At 43.7% G+C, this 16,634-nt stretch overlaps 1 protein-coding gene across 2 annotated transcripts in view; it reads left to right on the top strand.

Annotated features, from left to right (window-relative positions):
- LOC110527903 (zinc fingers and homeoboxes protein 3) overlaps positions 1 to 15,262 on the top strand; it is an 18,331-nt gene extending 3,069 nt beyond the window's left edge. For both annotated transcript variants that reach the window (XM_021609504.3, XM_090241017.1), the window contains exons 2-3: positions 5,469 to 8,383; positions 13,658 to 15,262. In XM_021609504.3, coding sequence (XP_021465179.3) covers positions 5,673 to 8,383; positions 13,658 to 13,691 — 2,745 coding nt within the window. In that variant the 5' untranslated portion in view covers positions 5,469 to 5,672 and the 3' untranslated portion in view covers positions 13,692 to 15,262. The remainder of the gene's footprint in view (positions 1 to 5,468; positions 8,384 to 13,657) is intronic.
- The last annotated feature ends 1,372 nt before the right edge of the window (positions 15,263 to 16,634 follow it).

Raw genomic sequence — 16,634 nt, forward strand, 5'->3', positions numbered from 1 at the left:
AACATTGTCCTTTGCCTGCCATATAAGGTTGTTGTGTATGTGTGTATGTGTGTATGTGTGTATGTGTGTATGTGTGTGTGTGTGCGTCTGTCTGGATGCGTGGTGGGTGTAGACGATTGACACCTCTGTGTGGGGTGTGGTGGGCAAGGAGAAGAGAGGGGTTGCCATGACAATGTTAACACATGAGTGGCATCGCCGACTGGTCTCTCAGCGGACCGGCTGCAGTCACGGATGTAGGGAGGGGGGGTTGACGTCTGACAACACCTGCGTCTCAGCAGACATTCATACGTTCACACACACACATATACTGGTACACGTAGAAATACATAACACACACACACACACACCCTGAAGACACACTCCGATACAGAATTTACCGGCATACAATTGGGAACATAATGAAGACAGATCCCACTATATTAACACTAGGTTAACCACTCACATCCTTGGCTACAGGTGTGTTTTTCATTACAGTAAATGTGGATTTTATGAATGCAATCACTAATCCATTACATAGCTATACACTTAAATTATTATGTGCCCACTAAATTCCAGCCATTCAGTCAATAACAGACACAGAAAGCATGATAGACACAGGAGACATCCAGACATGCAGGAAATGGAACAATGACAAGCCGACGGTCAGTCTTCTGAATAAGGCTCCCAGCGCTGGATCACGTTTCTCTTATGAGGCGGCATTGTTCTCAACGTCTTCCCTGTTCAGGGCAGTAATTGCTATCCGTCTCTGACTTATATTTGGGTTTCCAGCTAACCCACTCACATGACTTGAATCTATTTAATGGACATTTGGCGGAAGATGTACTCATAAACAGATTTTTCCTGTCGTTTAGATGTGTCTGTCAGGAGTTGTTCTGTCTGTCCCACACCCACTTATGCCAGGAGCTGTTTCTGTTTATCTTCAACTCAATACCAGCTAAGCAGGCATTCAAGACAGCTGTGGATGACTGACACGCTAATATATGGAAAACAAATGTTGTCATAAAACAGCCAAGATCTCTTCAGCCCTTGTGTGACTGCAGCATCACCAACTGTTTACTGGCAGTTGAGTTAAAATATAAATATTTCTGAAAGCTTTGGTGTAAAACGATGTGGATGTGTACTTCATTGCTTTCTCTGTCATCTTCACCCATGTCCTCCTCTTACTCCAGCTGTCTGTCTGGGTCTGCTCTCCCTATGTCATTCCTTCTTCTCTGTCCTCTTACTCCTCAGTCATGTGACCAGCAACATGGCATCGCAAACGCCAATCTCTGTTTGCAAATACTGTTGGTGACCCTACAATTTACGCGTGCCTGTGGGCTATTTTATTGCAGATGTACCACTTTATACCCCTTCAGCTATGAAACCACCTTTTTTTAAACAAGTGCTTTATTCTTATAAACCAAATATTAAATAGTTACTTGAAATGAAATCATTCCGACTGAGTTGAGCACACAAGGTAACATGAGGACTTTGCTTATGAAGAGTGAGCGGGGGTGTTCTGAGAGCTTGTCTGAAAGCTCTGTTACTTTGCCTCAGTTCAGATCAGTACTCTCCAGGTCTATGGAGATTAAACTCTTTTCATCTCAGCCATAGAGCCAGTGCCAGTATCGGGACATACGACACACCGGGAGACAGTTCCCGTCTGAGTCGTCTACTTTAGCGCTGAAACACGAGGCCCCTCTTTTCAGAGTGCACCATTCAATGGCTCCCTGTCTGAGAAGCCCTAGTCTTGTCTGATCGCACATCTCGCTCGTGAGATAATGCACCCCATTCTTTTGAATGGTGACCTGGTTCTTCATGTACCCTTGCTCAACTTTGTGCCTGTCTTGGGTTTGTCATGCATGGAATTGGATGTTTTAGGGGGAGAGGTACCAGGGCAACGACACTGTGCTATATCTCAGCGCAGTACGCGGGACACAAATAACTTCAACCTATTAGTGCTCAGATGACATTTTCCATCACATGGTATTTTTTAAATGGCATGGCCTTTGTATCATTGTGATGAAGACCGATAAAAAAAATTGACATGCACATTTTGTAGGCCACATTTTTTTGTAATCTCCTTGATGCATTAGTATTTCAACATGTGATTGGGGAGCTCTGAGACCAGGAAACAAAATTTGAGCCACATTTGTGAAAAACTATCAGTTAGGATGAGGCAGTAATGATTATAGTTATACATTACAATTAACTGCATCACCTCCTGGTGCATTCGGAAAGTATTCAGACCTCTTGACTTTTCCCGCATTTTGTTACGTTACAGCCTTATTCTAAAACGGATTCAATAAAACATCTTATCATTAATCTACACACAGTAACCCATAATGACAAAGCAAAAATATGTTTAGACATTTTTGCAAATAAAATAAAATGTCATATAACATTTACATAAGTATTTAGACCCTTTACTCAGTACTTTGTTGAAGCACCTTTGACAGCGATTACAGCCTTGATTCTTCTTGGGTATGACGCTACAAGCTTGACACACCTGTATTTTGGGAGTTTTTCCCCATTCTTCTCTGCAGATCCTCTCAAGCGCTGTCAGGTTGGATGCAGAGCGCCGCTGCACAGCTACTTTCAGGTCTCCCCAGAGATGTTCAATCGGGCTCTGGCTGGGCCACTCAAAGACTTGTCCCGAAGCCACTCCTGCGTTGTCTTTGCTGTGTGCTTAGGGTCGTTGTCCTGCTGGAAGCTGGACCTTCGCCCCAGTCTGAGGTCCTGAGCAGGTTTTCATCAAGGGTCTCTGTACTTTGCACCGTTCATCTTTCCTTCACTCCTGACTAGTCTCCCAGTCCCTGTCGCTGAAAAACATCCCCACGGCATGATGCTGCCACCACCATGCTTCACCGTCGGGATAGTGCCAGATTTCCTCCAGATGTGACGCTTGGCATTCAGGCCAAAGAGTTGACTCTTGGTTTCATCAGACCAGAGAATCTTGTTTCTCATGGTCTGAGAGTCCTTTAGGTGCCTTTTGGCAAACTCCAAGCGTGCTGTCATGTGCCTTTTACTGCTTTTACTCAACTTGTTCTTGGGGACCTTCAATGCTGAAGAAATGTTTTGGTACCCTTCCCCAAATCTGTGCTTCGACACAATCCTGTCTCAGAGCTCTACAGACAATTTCTTTGACCTCATGGCTTGGATTCTGCTCTGACATGCACTGTCAACTGTGGGACCTTATATAAACAGGTGTGTGCCTTTCCAAATCAAGTCCTATCAATTGAATTTACCACAGGTGGACTCAAATCAAGTTGTAGAAACATCACAAGGATGATCAATGGGAACAGGATGCACCTGAGCTCAATTTTGAGGTATAAGGTATTTCTGTTTTTAATTTTTAATAAATGTGCAACAAAAAAAATCGAAAAACCTGTTTTCACTTTGTCATTATGTGGTATTGTGTGTAGATTGATGAGGGAAAACATTTAATTGAATCCATTTTTTTTAATAAGACTAACGTAACAAAATGTAAAAGTCCAGGGGTTTGAATACTTTCCGAATGTACTGTAACTGGGAACTAACTAGTAAGTCCACTGCCTTTCCCCTGACCACACAGTACTAAAACCATACCTTCACATTTTATTCGTTGAGCATGAGAAGATCAGACTCGCTGGCATGAGAGCTGTAGCCAACGTCTCAATGGAATGCACTCACTAAACCCCACTGTCCTCATCAGGGGTTAACTGTGTGCCGTCAGAAAGTATCATGACCTCCCCGCCAGCTAAACATACAGCAAATGCCCACGTCTGGATGCAGCGAACCGGGATTAATACATAAGATGCTGGTGACCTAGTTTTTTTGTTGTTGTTGGTGTTTTGTTTTTTTTTAGTCGGAAGGGAGCCGTCATTAGAAATAAAAGAGGCAGTTACAAAAAGGACATCGCGGCCCATCCGGGATCAGCATGTACTGTGGGTAGTCATTTGGGATTTTAAATTCCGGAACAGGTTCATCTTTTATTTATCAACCAGCAGGCCATGGTGAATGCATACACATATCTTCACTCAGTCTGACTGGCTGAAGACATACAGGTTTTTCAGGAGTATGGCCATGTTCAAGAGAATAATGACCTGACTCTTTAAGAATTTGGCTATAGATATTTCAAGAATGTAATAGTGTGCTCATTCGGCGTGCTATATTGACACACCTTGTAATAAATAGTTTTAAGTACTGAGGTGGACACTGAGATGTGGACTGATGATGAAGATGATGAACATCTGCCAAAGAGAGTCATATCTCAGCTATCTGCCGAAGCATTATGACATCTCAGTGAGAACTAGATAAGATCAAGAGCAGTTTAACACCCCGTCACACATCAACAAATTCACAGCAAGAGAGGCGGAGGGAGAGAGAGAGAATATGTGTGGGGAGGGTTGTGTTTAATGAGAGGGCAGTGAGGAATTGAAGCAGATTGTGTCCTCGCTTCATATTCTACGTTGTTGTACTAAGAATGTTGTTATCTATATATTTAGCTACATAACTGTAAAAACAGAATAAGCAGAAAACAAACTGAGTTAAGTGGTGTGTGCAGTGTTTCCCCTAGGATTCTTTTCAGCAGCGGCGTCAAAGTTAGCGTTGGGGGGAGTGGGCGTGGCTAATGGTGCTGTCTTAAACCGTCCTCTTGGCCGCAGAGACACCATTTTGCTGTCCTAAAGCTAATTTTCTTAAATCCTACACATTTTGCCTTAGTGTCGTGCAATTCTACACATTTTGTCATGAGGTTGAGAGAAAAAAAATCTGTTTTAAAGCTAGTTTCCTGCAATTCTACACATTTTGATATGGCTAATGCCGTGTTCTTAGGCTATCTGAGTGACTCAAAACATAACAGTTTTAGATTCTCTGTCTAGTTTTTATTTTGATGATTGTTGGTTCTCAAAGATGATCTTGTTTAAAAATATATAGTTCCACTATCTATTTTCTACATGCTTTATATCTGGTTTATATAAGGGAAACAAACACTGGTGTGTGCGAGTGTGTGCGTGCATGTATATGTGAAATTTGAAGCAATTGTGAGGAACCTCCACGTGTGAGTGTGTTAGAGTACGAAGGGGGTATATTTACAGAGAGTGGATGTGTGTGTGTGTGTATTCATGGATGTGCGTGTTTACCAAAACGAATAGCGTACGTCATCCTAAATAAAGGGTGACAAATAGTTGGAGGCCCTTTGATGCAGTCTGTCGATTTGATTGCTTAACATAATGTAATGTTGCATGTGTCATTAAAATCATTGTTGAGAGCACATCGGGGAGCACTGATGTCACCAGATTGCTCCCAAAAGTTGTGTACACCCCAATGTAAAGGGTTGGAACATTATTGCCTGTAAAATGTAGACAGTGGCTCTTATCCAAGGTTGGCAGAAGAGTGAGGCACATGACAATGTAAAAATGACTGGGAGTTTCCCTGATTGTGTGTGGATGCATTCTTATTAGGAATTATTTAACTTATCACATCTTTTTCTGTTTTCTCTCCCATAGGTTTCCAGTGAGCTGCCAAAACAGCCTGCTGTCGTGTGAGAGGAGTCCCAGAAGCTGAGGACAAACATGAAGCAACACTGTAATGTCATCGCGGCTGGCCCATGACATTTAAACCCCATCAGTCCTCTCCACATACCACTCGCCCTCCGTTACCATAAGGGACAATCAGTCAGTCACCCATCATCTACACACCACTACAATACAATGGCCAGCAAGAGGAAGTCAACAGTGCCATGCATGATCCCATCCAAAAACAAACACATGCGTGAGGAGATCATACTTGGCTGCCTCCCTGAGCTCCTACCCACAATCCCAGAGGACAGCATCCTCAGCATATCTGGAGAAGACGGACGCCATTTCTTCCAGGATTCCTCCAGACCTGAAGGGGGTGACAGATGGCAGAAAGGGGGCACATACAGCTGCCCACCTTGCCACTTTGAGTCCAGAGATCTGAACTACTTTTTGGACCACCTGCACAGCTGCCACATAGACTTCAGGGCCCAGCCCAGTTTCTACTGCCTGATCTGTGGTGTGTCAGTGGTCAGGTTTGAGGCCCTAGCCCTGCACAACTCTAAAGCCCACCCTGGGGTGTCGGGGGGCTCTGTCACCGTGTCCCTGCATGTCAGGAAGAGCGATGGGGCGACTATCGTGGAGCAGAGCCTGTACACAACAAATGGGGAGGACTCTAACGATCCTGCAATCTCCTTCACTAAAACTCCTATAGTGAGAATGATGAAGGCCAAGGGACAGCACAAGAAGATTGTAGTCTCCCACACAGTAGAGGTGCGGAGGATAGACACTGGGAAGGAGATGAAGCAGACAGACCCCACCATTTTGACGAATGTGCCTAAACTACAGAATGGGTCTCTCAGTGGGACCAGTGGCCCTGCTATGTTGAGGAAACCTCACACTCATGTGATAACGACAACGGTGCCCAATCAAGCCTATCACCAGCACAGCCCTCCCACTTTCTCATTCTCCTCCTCATCCTCCGATTCCATTAAAAACCTCCCAAAGGTGATGATTCCCCTGAGCAGCATCCCCACCTATGATGCTGCCATGGACACCAGCAGTTTTCTCAAGACTTCCTTTGGAAAGTTCCCCTACCCGACCAAAGCTGAGCTTTGCTACCTGACCGTGGTCTCTGATTGGCCAGAGGAGCTGATCAAACTCTGGTTTACCGCCCATAGACTCAAACAGGGCATCAGCTGGTCCCCCGAGGAGATAGAGGAGGCCAGGAGGAAGATGTTCAGCACTGTCTTCCAAGGAACAGCACCCCCAAAACAGCCCCCTAAGCAACGGCACAACAATCATGTTGTAAACCAACACACTGTCCATGCCCAGCCTGCTCCAGTGGGCCCCAGCCACCAGGCTGCCAGGGTGTCCCATGGTAGTGTAGTGAGCAGGCATGCTGGAGTCATAGCCACTTCGGCTAGCATTTCAGCCTCTGGTCACCCGGTCACCACTAGGGTCTCTTATGTCGCCCCAACCATGATCCCCCCGAAATATCAGACAGTGGTCAGCGGAACAACGCAGGTAGTAGCCAGGAACACTATCCCCACTACTGTGCCCAGCCTGGAGTCTGACAAGAGTGTTGCGCAAAGGTTGGGATTGGCGGGAAACAACGGTTGTGTCATTAGCACCATCAGCAGAAGCAGCAGTAGCAGTAGTAGTTGCAGTAGCAGCAGCAGCATCAGTAGTTACTCCTCCATTAGTACTGACGCCGGGGACCATGGCACTAGGAAACCAATCAGCATCATCAGTTGCACCTCCAACATTGGCAATAATGATGATTGTCTCACTGACAGCCATGACAAACCAAACAATCAAAGCAGCAGACACTATAGCATACCATCTGTCCTGGAAGGCTTCAGCAGCAGCAACAAAAGTAAAGTGGTCATGAGTAATACCTGCAAATCTAACGTTATCGCCTATAACATCCATAGCAACGGCAACACAGCTAATCAGGATCATTACCCATCAACAATGGGTGATGATGACCGTAACGACAACAATATCCACAAGTCCAACAACGGCAGTATGAGTAGTGGCTACACCAGCACTAGCAATAATGATAATGTCAACAACCTGAACCATGCCAGCAAAGCCCAAAACGAAAACACCAGCACCAGTGTCATTGCCAAAAGCAGCGGCATATCTATTGTAGAGGATGGCAAATGCACGAAGGAGGTTCCTATGAAAGCTATGTCAGTCCTGCGGCAGCTTATCAAGGAGGAAGACCATTTTGGGGATGACAGGACCTGCCCTGTACTAAAAGTTGACCCCATAAAGATCAAACCTGGTTCAGAGGCCTTCCCTCCAGAGCTCAAGTCTGAGACGCACATCTCAGACCTGTCACACCCGTCCTTCTCTGCCCCCTGGGGCAAGAAAACACCCAGGCAGGTGCACCTTCTGAGACAGGCATTCACCAGCACACGCTGGCCCAGCAGCCAGCAGTCCGAGGAGCTGAGTATCATGACGGGTCTGCCCAAGACAGAGGTGGTCCGCTGGTTCAGTGACAGCCGCTATATTCACAAGAACAGCCAGCTGAAATGGCTGGAGGGCTACCAGTGCCTACCAGCAGAGGGGGAGGAAGGAAAAGGCCACAGAGACCAAAACGCAGGGGCACTGATCAACCCTCAGGAGGTTCATAGGAAACTGGTGGAGCAGGAGGTAAACAAGCAGCTTGATGGAGGACCTGAGGGGCTGAGCTCAGGGCAGCGGGGATTCTGGTGGGGTGCAGACACACAGAGGCCGCTGTTGAGTCCAGCAGGGCCAGAGGAGACTGGGGAGAGAGAAAGAGCTGTGGATACAGGGAATGCCGAAGGACTACATGGTCACTGGGCAGAGAGGGAGGATGACCACCAGCAGCCAGTTACCAGCCAGGCCTTTGGTGAGCAGCAGACAGAGCCCAGGTGAGTTCTATCAGTTACCGTTGTCTAATGAAAAGTACTGAATCTGTGATCACCTCATATACCCAAGGCCGGACGGCTCATTATAGGCAGGATTAGGCCGCCGCCTATTGAGGCAGATTGAAGAGGGCGGCATTTGAGCTAAACTGGTCAAGACGCACCTCCAACAACACATAAAACCTCACATAATTATTTTGATGTTTAAAAAATAGAAATTTAAAAAAACACGTATCCCTTTGTCATGATATCCAATTCGTAGCTACAGTCTTGTCCCATCGCTGCAACTCCCCTACGGACTCGTGCGAGGCGAAGGTCGAAAGCAATGCGTCCTCTGAAACACGACCCCGCCAAGCCACACTGCTTCTTGGCACAATGCTCACTTAACCCAGAAGCCAGCCGCACCAATGTGTCGGAGGAAACACTGTACAACTGGCGACCAAAGTCAGTGTGCACTGCACCCGGCCCGCCACAAGGACTCGCTAGAGCGCAATGGGACAAGGCTATCCTGGGCTGGCCAAATCCTCCCCAAACCCAGACGGCCAATGTACGCCGCCTCATGGGTCTCTCGGTCGCGGCCGGCTGTGCCTTGGACCACTGGGAGGCCAAACCTCGTATATTTCTGCCCAAAAACAATAACTATTTCTCTCAACCAGTGACATATGGGCGTTTTAGGTGAGCGCTGATGCCACCCTGTGATAATCAGTGCCGACTTTGTCAAAATGCAGGGGTGCAAAATATTTCCTTTGTCCTTTCCCAGCATGCCTCTCCAGAGTGCTGTTGGAGAGACGCATCGCTGCTGCTCTCCACCAACGCTCCGCCCCCCAAAAATGATCTAACATAAATCATGTAGCAGACATAGTATACGGGTGGCCTTTTCTGTAGCCTACAGGCTGGAGATAAAATGTATGACAATGTAATGAGACAGACACTTTTTACATCATGTAGTTTTCTCCGAACAAATAGCCTAATCTAAATGACACCCAATCAAATACAAAATGTGCTGATATGTTAAGAAACAATATACAGTTGAAGTCTGAAGTTTACATACACTTACAGTGCCTTGCGAAAGTATTCGGCCCCCTTGAACTTTGCGACCTTTTGCCACATTTCAGGCTTCAAACATAAAGATATAAAACTGTATTTTTTGTGAAGAATCAACAACAAGTGGGACACAATCATGAAGTGGAACGACATTTATTGGATATTTCAATCTTTTTTAACAAATCAAAAACTGAAAAATTGGGCGTGCAAAATTATTCAGCCCCCTTAAGTTAATACTTTGTAGCGCCACCTTTTGCTGCGATTACAGCTGTAAGTCGCTTGGGGTATGTCTTTATCAGTTTTGCACATCGAGAGACTGACATTTTTTCCCATTCCTCCTTGCAAAACAGCTCGAGCTCAGTGAGGTTGGATGGAGAGCATTTGTGAACAGCAGTTTTCAGTTCTTTCCACATATTCTCGATTGGATTCAGGTCTGGACTTTGACTTGGCCATTCTAACACCTGGATATGTTTATTTTTGAACCATTCCATTGTAAATTTTGCTTTATGTTTTGGATCATTGTCTTGTTGGAAGACAAATCTCTGTCCCAGTCTCAGGTCTTTTGCAGACTCCATCAGGTTTTCTTCCAGAATGGTCCTGTATTTGGCTCCATCCATCTTCCCATCAATTTGAACCATCTTCCCTGCTGAAGAAAAGCAGGCCCAAACCATGATGCTGCCACCACCATGTTTGACAGTGGGGATGGTGTGTTCAGCTGTGTTGCTTTTACGCCAAACATAACGTTTTGCATTGTTGCCAAAAAGTTCAATTTTGGTTTCATCTGACCAGAGCACCTTCTTCCACATGTTTGGTGTGTCTCCCAGGTGGCTTGTGGCAAACTTTAAACGACACTTTTTATGGATATCTTTAAGAAATGGCTTTCTTCTTGCCACTCTTCCATAAAGGCCAGATTTGTGCAATATACGACTGATTGTTGTCCTATGGACAGAGTCTCCCACCTCAGCTGTAGATCTCTGCAGTTCATCCAGAGTGATCATGGGCCTCTTGGCTGCATCTCTGATCAGTCTTCTCCTTGTATGAGCTGAAAGTTTAGAGGGACGGCCAGGTCTTGGTAGATTTGCAGTGGTCTGATACTCCTTCCATTTCAATATTATCGCTTGCACAGTGCTCCTTGGGATGTTTAAAGCTTGGGAAATCGTTCTGTATCCAAATCCGGCTTTAAACTTCTTCACAACAGTATCTCGGACCTGCCTGGTGTGTTCCTTGTTCTTCATGATGCTCTCTGCGCTTTTAACGGACCTCTGAGACTATCACAGTGCAGGTGCATTTATACGGAGACTTGATTACACACAGGTGGATTGTATTTATCATCATTAGTCATTTAGGTCAACATTGGATCATTCAGAGATCCTCACTGAACTTCTGGAGAGAGTTTGCTGCACTGAAAGTGAAGGGGCTGAATAATTTTGCACGCCCAACTTTTCAGTTTTTGATTTGTTAAAATAGTTTGAAATATCCAATAAATGTCGTTCCACTTCATGATTGTGTCCCACTTGTTGTTGATTCTTCACAAAAAAATACAGTTTTATATCTTTATGTTTGAAGCCTGAAATGTAGCAAAAGGTCGCAAAGTTCAAGGGGGCCGAATACTTTCGCAAGGCACTGTATGTTGGAGTCATTAAAACTCGTTTTTCAACCACTCCACAAATTTCTTGTTAACATACTATAGTTTTTCCAAGTCTGTTCGGATATCTACTTTGTGCATGACACAAGTCATTTTTCCAACAATAGTTGACAGACAGATTATTTCACTTATAATTCACTGTATCACAATTCCAGTGGGTCAGAAGTTTAGATACACAAAGTTGACTGTGCCTTTAAACAGCTTGGAAAATTCCAGAAAATTATATCATGGCTTTAGAAGCATCTGATAGGCTAATTGACATAATTTGAGTGAATTGGAGGTGTACATGTGGATGTATTTCAAGGCCTACCTTCAAACTCAGTGTCTCTTTGCTTGACATCATGGGAAAATCAAAAGAAATCAGCCAAGACCTCAGAAAAAAATTTGTGGACCTCCACAAGTCTGGTTCATCCTTGGGAGAAATTTCCAAATGCCTGAAGGTACCACATGGATCTGTATAAACAATAGTACGCAAGTACAAACACCATGGAACCACGCAGCCGTCTTACCGCTCAGGAAGGAGACGCGTTCTGTCTCCTAGAGATTAAAGTACTTTGGTGCGAAAAGTGCAAATCAATTCCATAAATACAGCAAAGGTTTTTGTGAAGATGTGACCATAATGACCATAGTTATGTTTGGAGGGGAAAAAAGGGAGGCTTGCAAGCCGAAGAACACCATCCCAACTGTGAAGCACGGGGTGGCAGCATCATGTTGTGGGGGTGCTCTGTTGTAGGAGGGACTGGCACACTTCACAAAATAAATAGATGGCTACATGATGAAGGAAAATTATGTGGACATGTTGAAGCAACATCTGAAGACATCAGTCAGGAAGTTAAAGCTTGGTCTTCCAAGTGAACAATGACTCCAAGCATATTTCCAAAGTTGTGGCAAAATGGCTTAAGGACAACAAAGTCTAGGTATTGGAGTGGCCATCACAAAGCCCTGACCTCAATCCTACAGAAAATGTGTGGGCAGAACTGAAAAAGCGTGTGCGAGCAAGGAGGCCTACAAACCTGAATCAGTTACACCAGCTCTGTCAGGAGGAATGGGCCAAAAGTCAACCAACTTATGGGAAGCTTGTGGAAGGCTACCCGAAACGTTTGACCCAAGTTAAACAATTTAAAGGCAATGCTACCAAATACTAATTGAGTGTATATAAACTTCTGACCCACTGGGAATGTGATGAAAGAAATAAAAGTTGAAGTAAATCATTCTCTCTACTATTATTTTGACATTTCACATTCTTAAAATAAAGTGGTGATCCTAACTGACCTAAAACAGGGACTTTTTACTAGGATTAAATGTTAGGAATTGTGAAAACTGAGAGTTTAAATGTATTTGGCTAAGGTGTATGTAAACTTCCGACTTCAACTGTATCCTAACACAGGACAGGTCAAAGTAAAATGGACAATATGGAATGGATAATCTGGCTACTCACAGCTGCTGTCCAGGAGTTTCACCACGTGTCATGATCAGTGGTTTCAAGTCTGTATCCATAAATTTGACGAGCTGATCATAGCGAAAAATAAAATACTTCTGCATTTCCCGCTGTGTAAACACATTGCAAATATGCTCAGGATAACTCCTCCTGATGAAGTTGGGTATACAGGCTGCATCACATTCAGCTGTAATTGGGAGTCCCATAGGGCGGCGCACAATTGGCCCAGCGTCGTCCAGGTTTGGCCAGGGTAGGCCGTCATTGTAAATAAGAATTTGTTCTTTCCTAGTTAAATAAAAATAATTCAGAGCTTAAATAGCCAAAATGATTAGTCAAAGGAATCGGGACTAATAACGCCAATGCAACAGCCTGTTTTACATCTTTTTAACGTCCGAAAAATGTATATTTTCAACTTTCATTCAGAACTGAAAATGAACCTGATTTCAACGTCCGGAAAATAAGTATTTTCACCTTTCATTCAGAACCTAAATTGAACCTAACTTCAACGTCTTGGACATCTTTTCAACGTCATTTTGCTTACAGGGACTGTTCTAGTTTTGCCGGTGGCATTATTGTTGTCTCTGCCCTGCACATGCATACCTTCATGGAATTTCTATGTGTTAGGTCAGTTGTTTACCTGCCAGCCTCGATGAGGAAGATAATTGCTCCTTCGTCATCACAGAATGTCAAAAACTATACTGTTGATATTTACAGTAGCTATATATTGCTCTGATATTGGATATTATTTATTTATGGCTTTGTAAACGGTAAAATTGAAGTTGAAGAAAAAATGTCAGTTATGTGTTTGTAGTTGTTACTGTGTGAAGAATAAAGAAATTAACCGGGGGAGAGAGTGTGGGTATTCATACAGAGTGGCTTGTTCAGACAATCAAAGGTCTGTGTTTTAAGAAGCTATTTTTAGAAGAGTTGGAGTCTGGGCCATTGAATTATAGATTAAGAGAGCGTGCTAATATATGTGAATAAATCATGTCTATTGTCTTTTGTGAGTTGCCTGTTACGAGGAAATCAGAGACTAACTTCTATATCTTTTAACAGTGCTTATTCAAAAAATACATATATAACATTTATTCATGGAACATTTCTTTTCATCAGAACAGTATTGTACTAATGTGAGTCCTGTGTGTGTTTTCAGGGACCGTCTGATAATCGAGCTGCTTGAAGTGTGACGGAGTGTCCCAAACCTACCGGGGTTAAAGGATGGGTTGGCTGGCTGGCTTTACAGATGGCCATGGTCTGGTGTGTTCATTATGACAGCAGATGTGATTGTAGCTGGACCGTTGGACTGTAACTGTGAATACCCCCATCACTTCCTGCCATCCTCTAAAGAAAGAACTTCTCACCTTTTGAGTCCTGTGATGTTCAAGCCTTTCTTCATTCTTCTTTGTGGTCGTGTGGGGAATGGGATGGTGCGCATAGAGGGTGGTAAGCCGGATGAGACAGAGAGAAGACTAACACTGACTGGACAACTGACTTGAATGAGGGAAGATGGGAGCGGGATAAAGAGATACTGTTTAGGGAAAGGGAGATGTATATGATTGAAACTGCACTAAAGAGGGGTTTTGTTGACTGGACAAAATGAGCAGTGTCTAGGAGATGTTATTGTTGGCTTTGATATTTGTAACTTTTTTTTTTAGCAACCAGTACTTCAGCACTGCCTTGAATTTTACTTTCCTCCGTTAATTGGTTTTTCAATTTTACTTACTCTTCTTCTATAGTCACTGTAAGTCCAGAAATAATTGAGCCTCTAGTTTTATTTATCTCTGTATAAATGTTGGTGATCACTCAACAGTTCAGCTACAGCAGCATTTCCCAAACTTGGTCCTCAGGAGCACATTTATTTTTTTGCCCAAACACTACACAGCTGATTCAAATGATCTAAGCTTGATGATTAGTTGATTATTTGAATCAGCTGTGTAGTGTTCGGGCAAAAATCCTAAACGTGCACCCCTTGGGGTCCTGAGGACTGCGTTTGAGAAACCCTGAGCTACACGCAAGAGACAATACAATGCACTAGCAGACAGCAATGCTAAACCCACACTGCCCCAGAATAAAGATATTGACAGAGCTCTGTCAAAATCAATACTGCCCTGGCTGAATCTACAAACCCAATCATAAGAGAAGCCTGTCACGCAAACGTTGCCTTACTAAGTCTGTCCCAATGCATTGATATGACCGGTCCGCCCATCACCTGTAGCTTTCCAGCTACTGTGATGTTGAGATCGAAAAAAGGTGCCAGTGCATTAAAGTTACTGCTGTGCTGGTTTATATCTGTGAATAAATTTAAAAAAAAGATGCTGCTTCTGTATTCTTGTAAAAGCTTAACATTCAGCTGTAATATTAAATATACTGGCAAATGCTATAAAATAAATGTCAATTTGATCAAATGCCTTGGAGGACACAGAGGTAGATCTTGTGCTAGCTAGAGAGCCAAAGGAGATCTTTTCATTCTTCTGAATTTTTCATATTAACAAACATGGTCACTACATGCGTCTGATAAGCTGCTAAATAGCTAAGAACGGTGCTATACCATCCAAAGTGAAATTGGAGGTGATCTCCTACCAGCAGTGTATGCACTTGTGTTGAATGTTACCAATTTATTTTGGTTTGAAAAATAAAGATGAAAAGAAATCTGGACTTACGGTGTTATGATCACTTTAACTTTTATGAAATAGTTTGATCATAAAGCACTGTTGTATCATCCTTTCTACACTTTCCAGAATAAATTCTCACTGAGGAAGACTGCTTACTCGTTTTTACTGCCACATGAAAAGCTGTCACACCTGTAGATTGATTATAGAACAAACATGACATGTTTGTAGCGACCCCGTGTTTATGAGCGCGGAATTCGACTCTGCCACTCGAGCATGCTCTTGTGGCACAGTCCATGACATGCTGGGCTACGGGGCCGGGTTCAGGGTTCGAGATGCGCTCCTTGCCGGTTTCATTACACTGGTGTCAAAGTGCGATTGAATTAAAGAGTTAATTCGATATTTGTAGGGGCGTATTAATCTAGATCAAGTAAGAATTGGCAAGTTTTCCTTTTAAACAGTGTCATCTACTGGTAGAGGACAGTTGATGCACTTTTTCAAAGTTAAAGACACCAACGCCTTTACAAGAAATATCAATTGGTGTCAGAAACTGAGCTCTTGCTTCGATGGCATTTTTTTTTTTAAATCATTCTTTCCAGTGTACTGTATTGGCAAGTTGTATTCGGAGCCATTATGTACAAAAATGCTTGTGTATGCCTATGTCAATATGAACAGCTTGATCTAATGATAATCACTAGCTTACTCTTGATATGGCATTTCACCTTTGAATCATTTTCCATACTCAAGGCTAGGGACATGAAATGTGTGTTTAAAGAATGACACATTTAGATACCTTTCCTGTTGCGATTAATAACACAATCCTAATATCTGCAGAGGTTTGCCTCACTGATGACATTTATTGAATAATGCAAAGAACAGCATGGGTCAGAATGGCTACAAAGGATTTCCAAGTTCATCGTCAGTCCAGTCAGCCAGTTACTGCTCATGTTGAACGGATCCCAGCTGGGAAGCACTCTATCGGAAAATGGACCATCTTAGACACCTGCACTCATGTTATGCTATGCTAAAGCTTACGTACGGCACTTGTACGGTGCTTGACATCTGCACTTAACTGGTCTCGCACAAGAACGTGGTCACTGCAGTCTGTCAGAGGCTCAGTTTGCAAGCTAAATCTATTCATTACAAATTAAAGATGTCAAGAATTGATAGAGATTCATGGCGTTAAATCCAAACATGAGAGCCAGGCTTGTGCCAAACCCTGCCTGATCCCTCCTATAGCGACTTGTCCAAAATCAACAGGCAGTGGGGGTGCTTCCTGGGGCCTCCTGTTCTCAGGGTAGACAGAGCTTGTTATTACACTGGGTTCTGGGAACACAGGAAGGCTCTTGAAACATTACCACAGTACACCTAAATGAGAAATGTATGTTGAAAAGTGACTGTCAGCAGGGTGAACATAGTGACGGATACAACTTAAGTCAAGGACGTTTGAGACAAAAAAACAAAACCAAAAGCTCTTGGTGCAAAGCCACAATAATAACAAGTGTCACAATAACACAAAAT

Source organism: Oncorhynchus mykiss, chromosome 7 (genome assembly GCF_057628025.1).
Source record: "Oncorhynchus mykiss isolate SJ-2025 chromosome 7, ASM5762802v1, whole genome shotgun sequence".
NCBI classification, from domain to species: domain Eukaryota; kingdom Metazoa; phylum Chordata; class Actinopteri; order Salmoniformes; family Salmonidae; genus Oncorhynchus; species Oncorhynchus mykiss.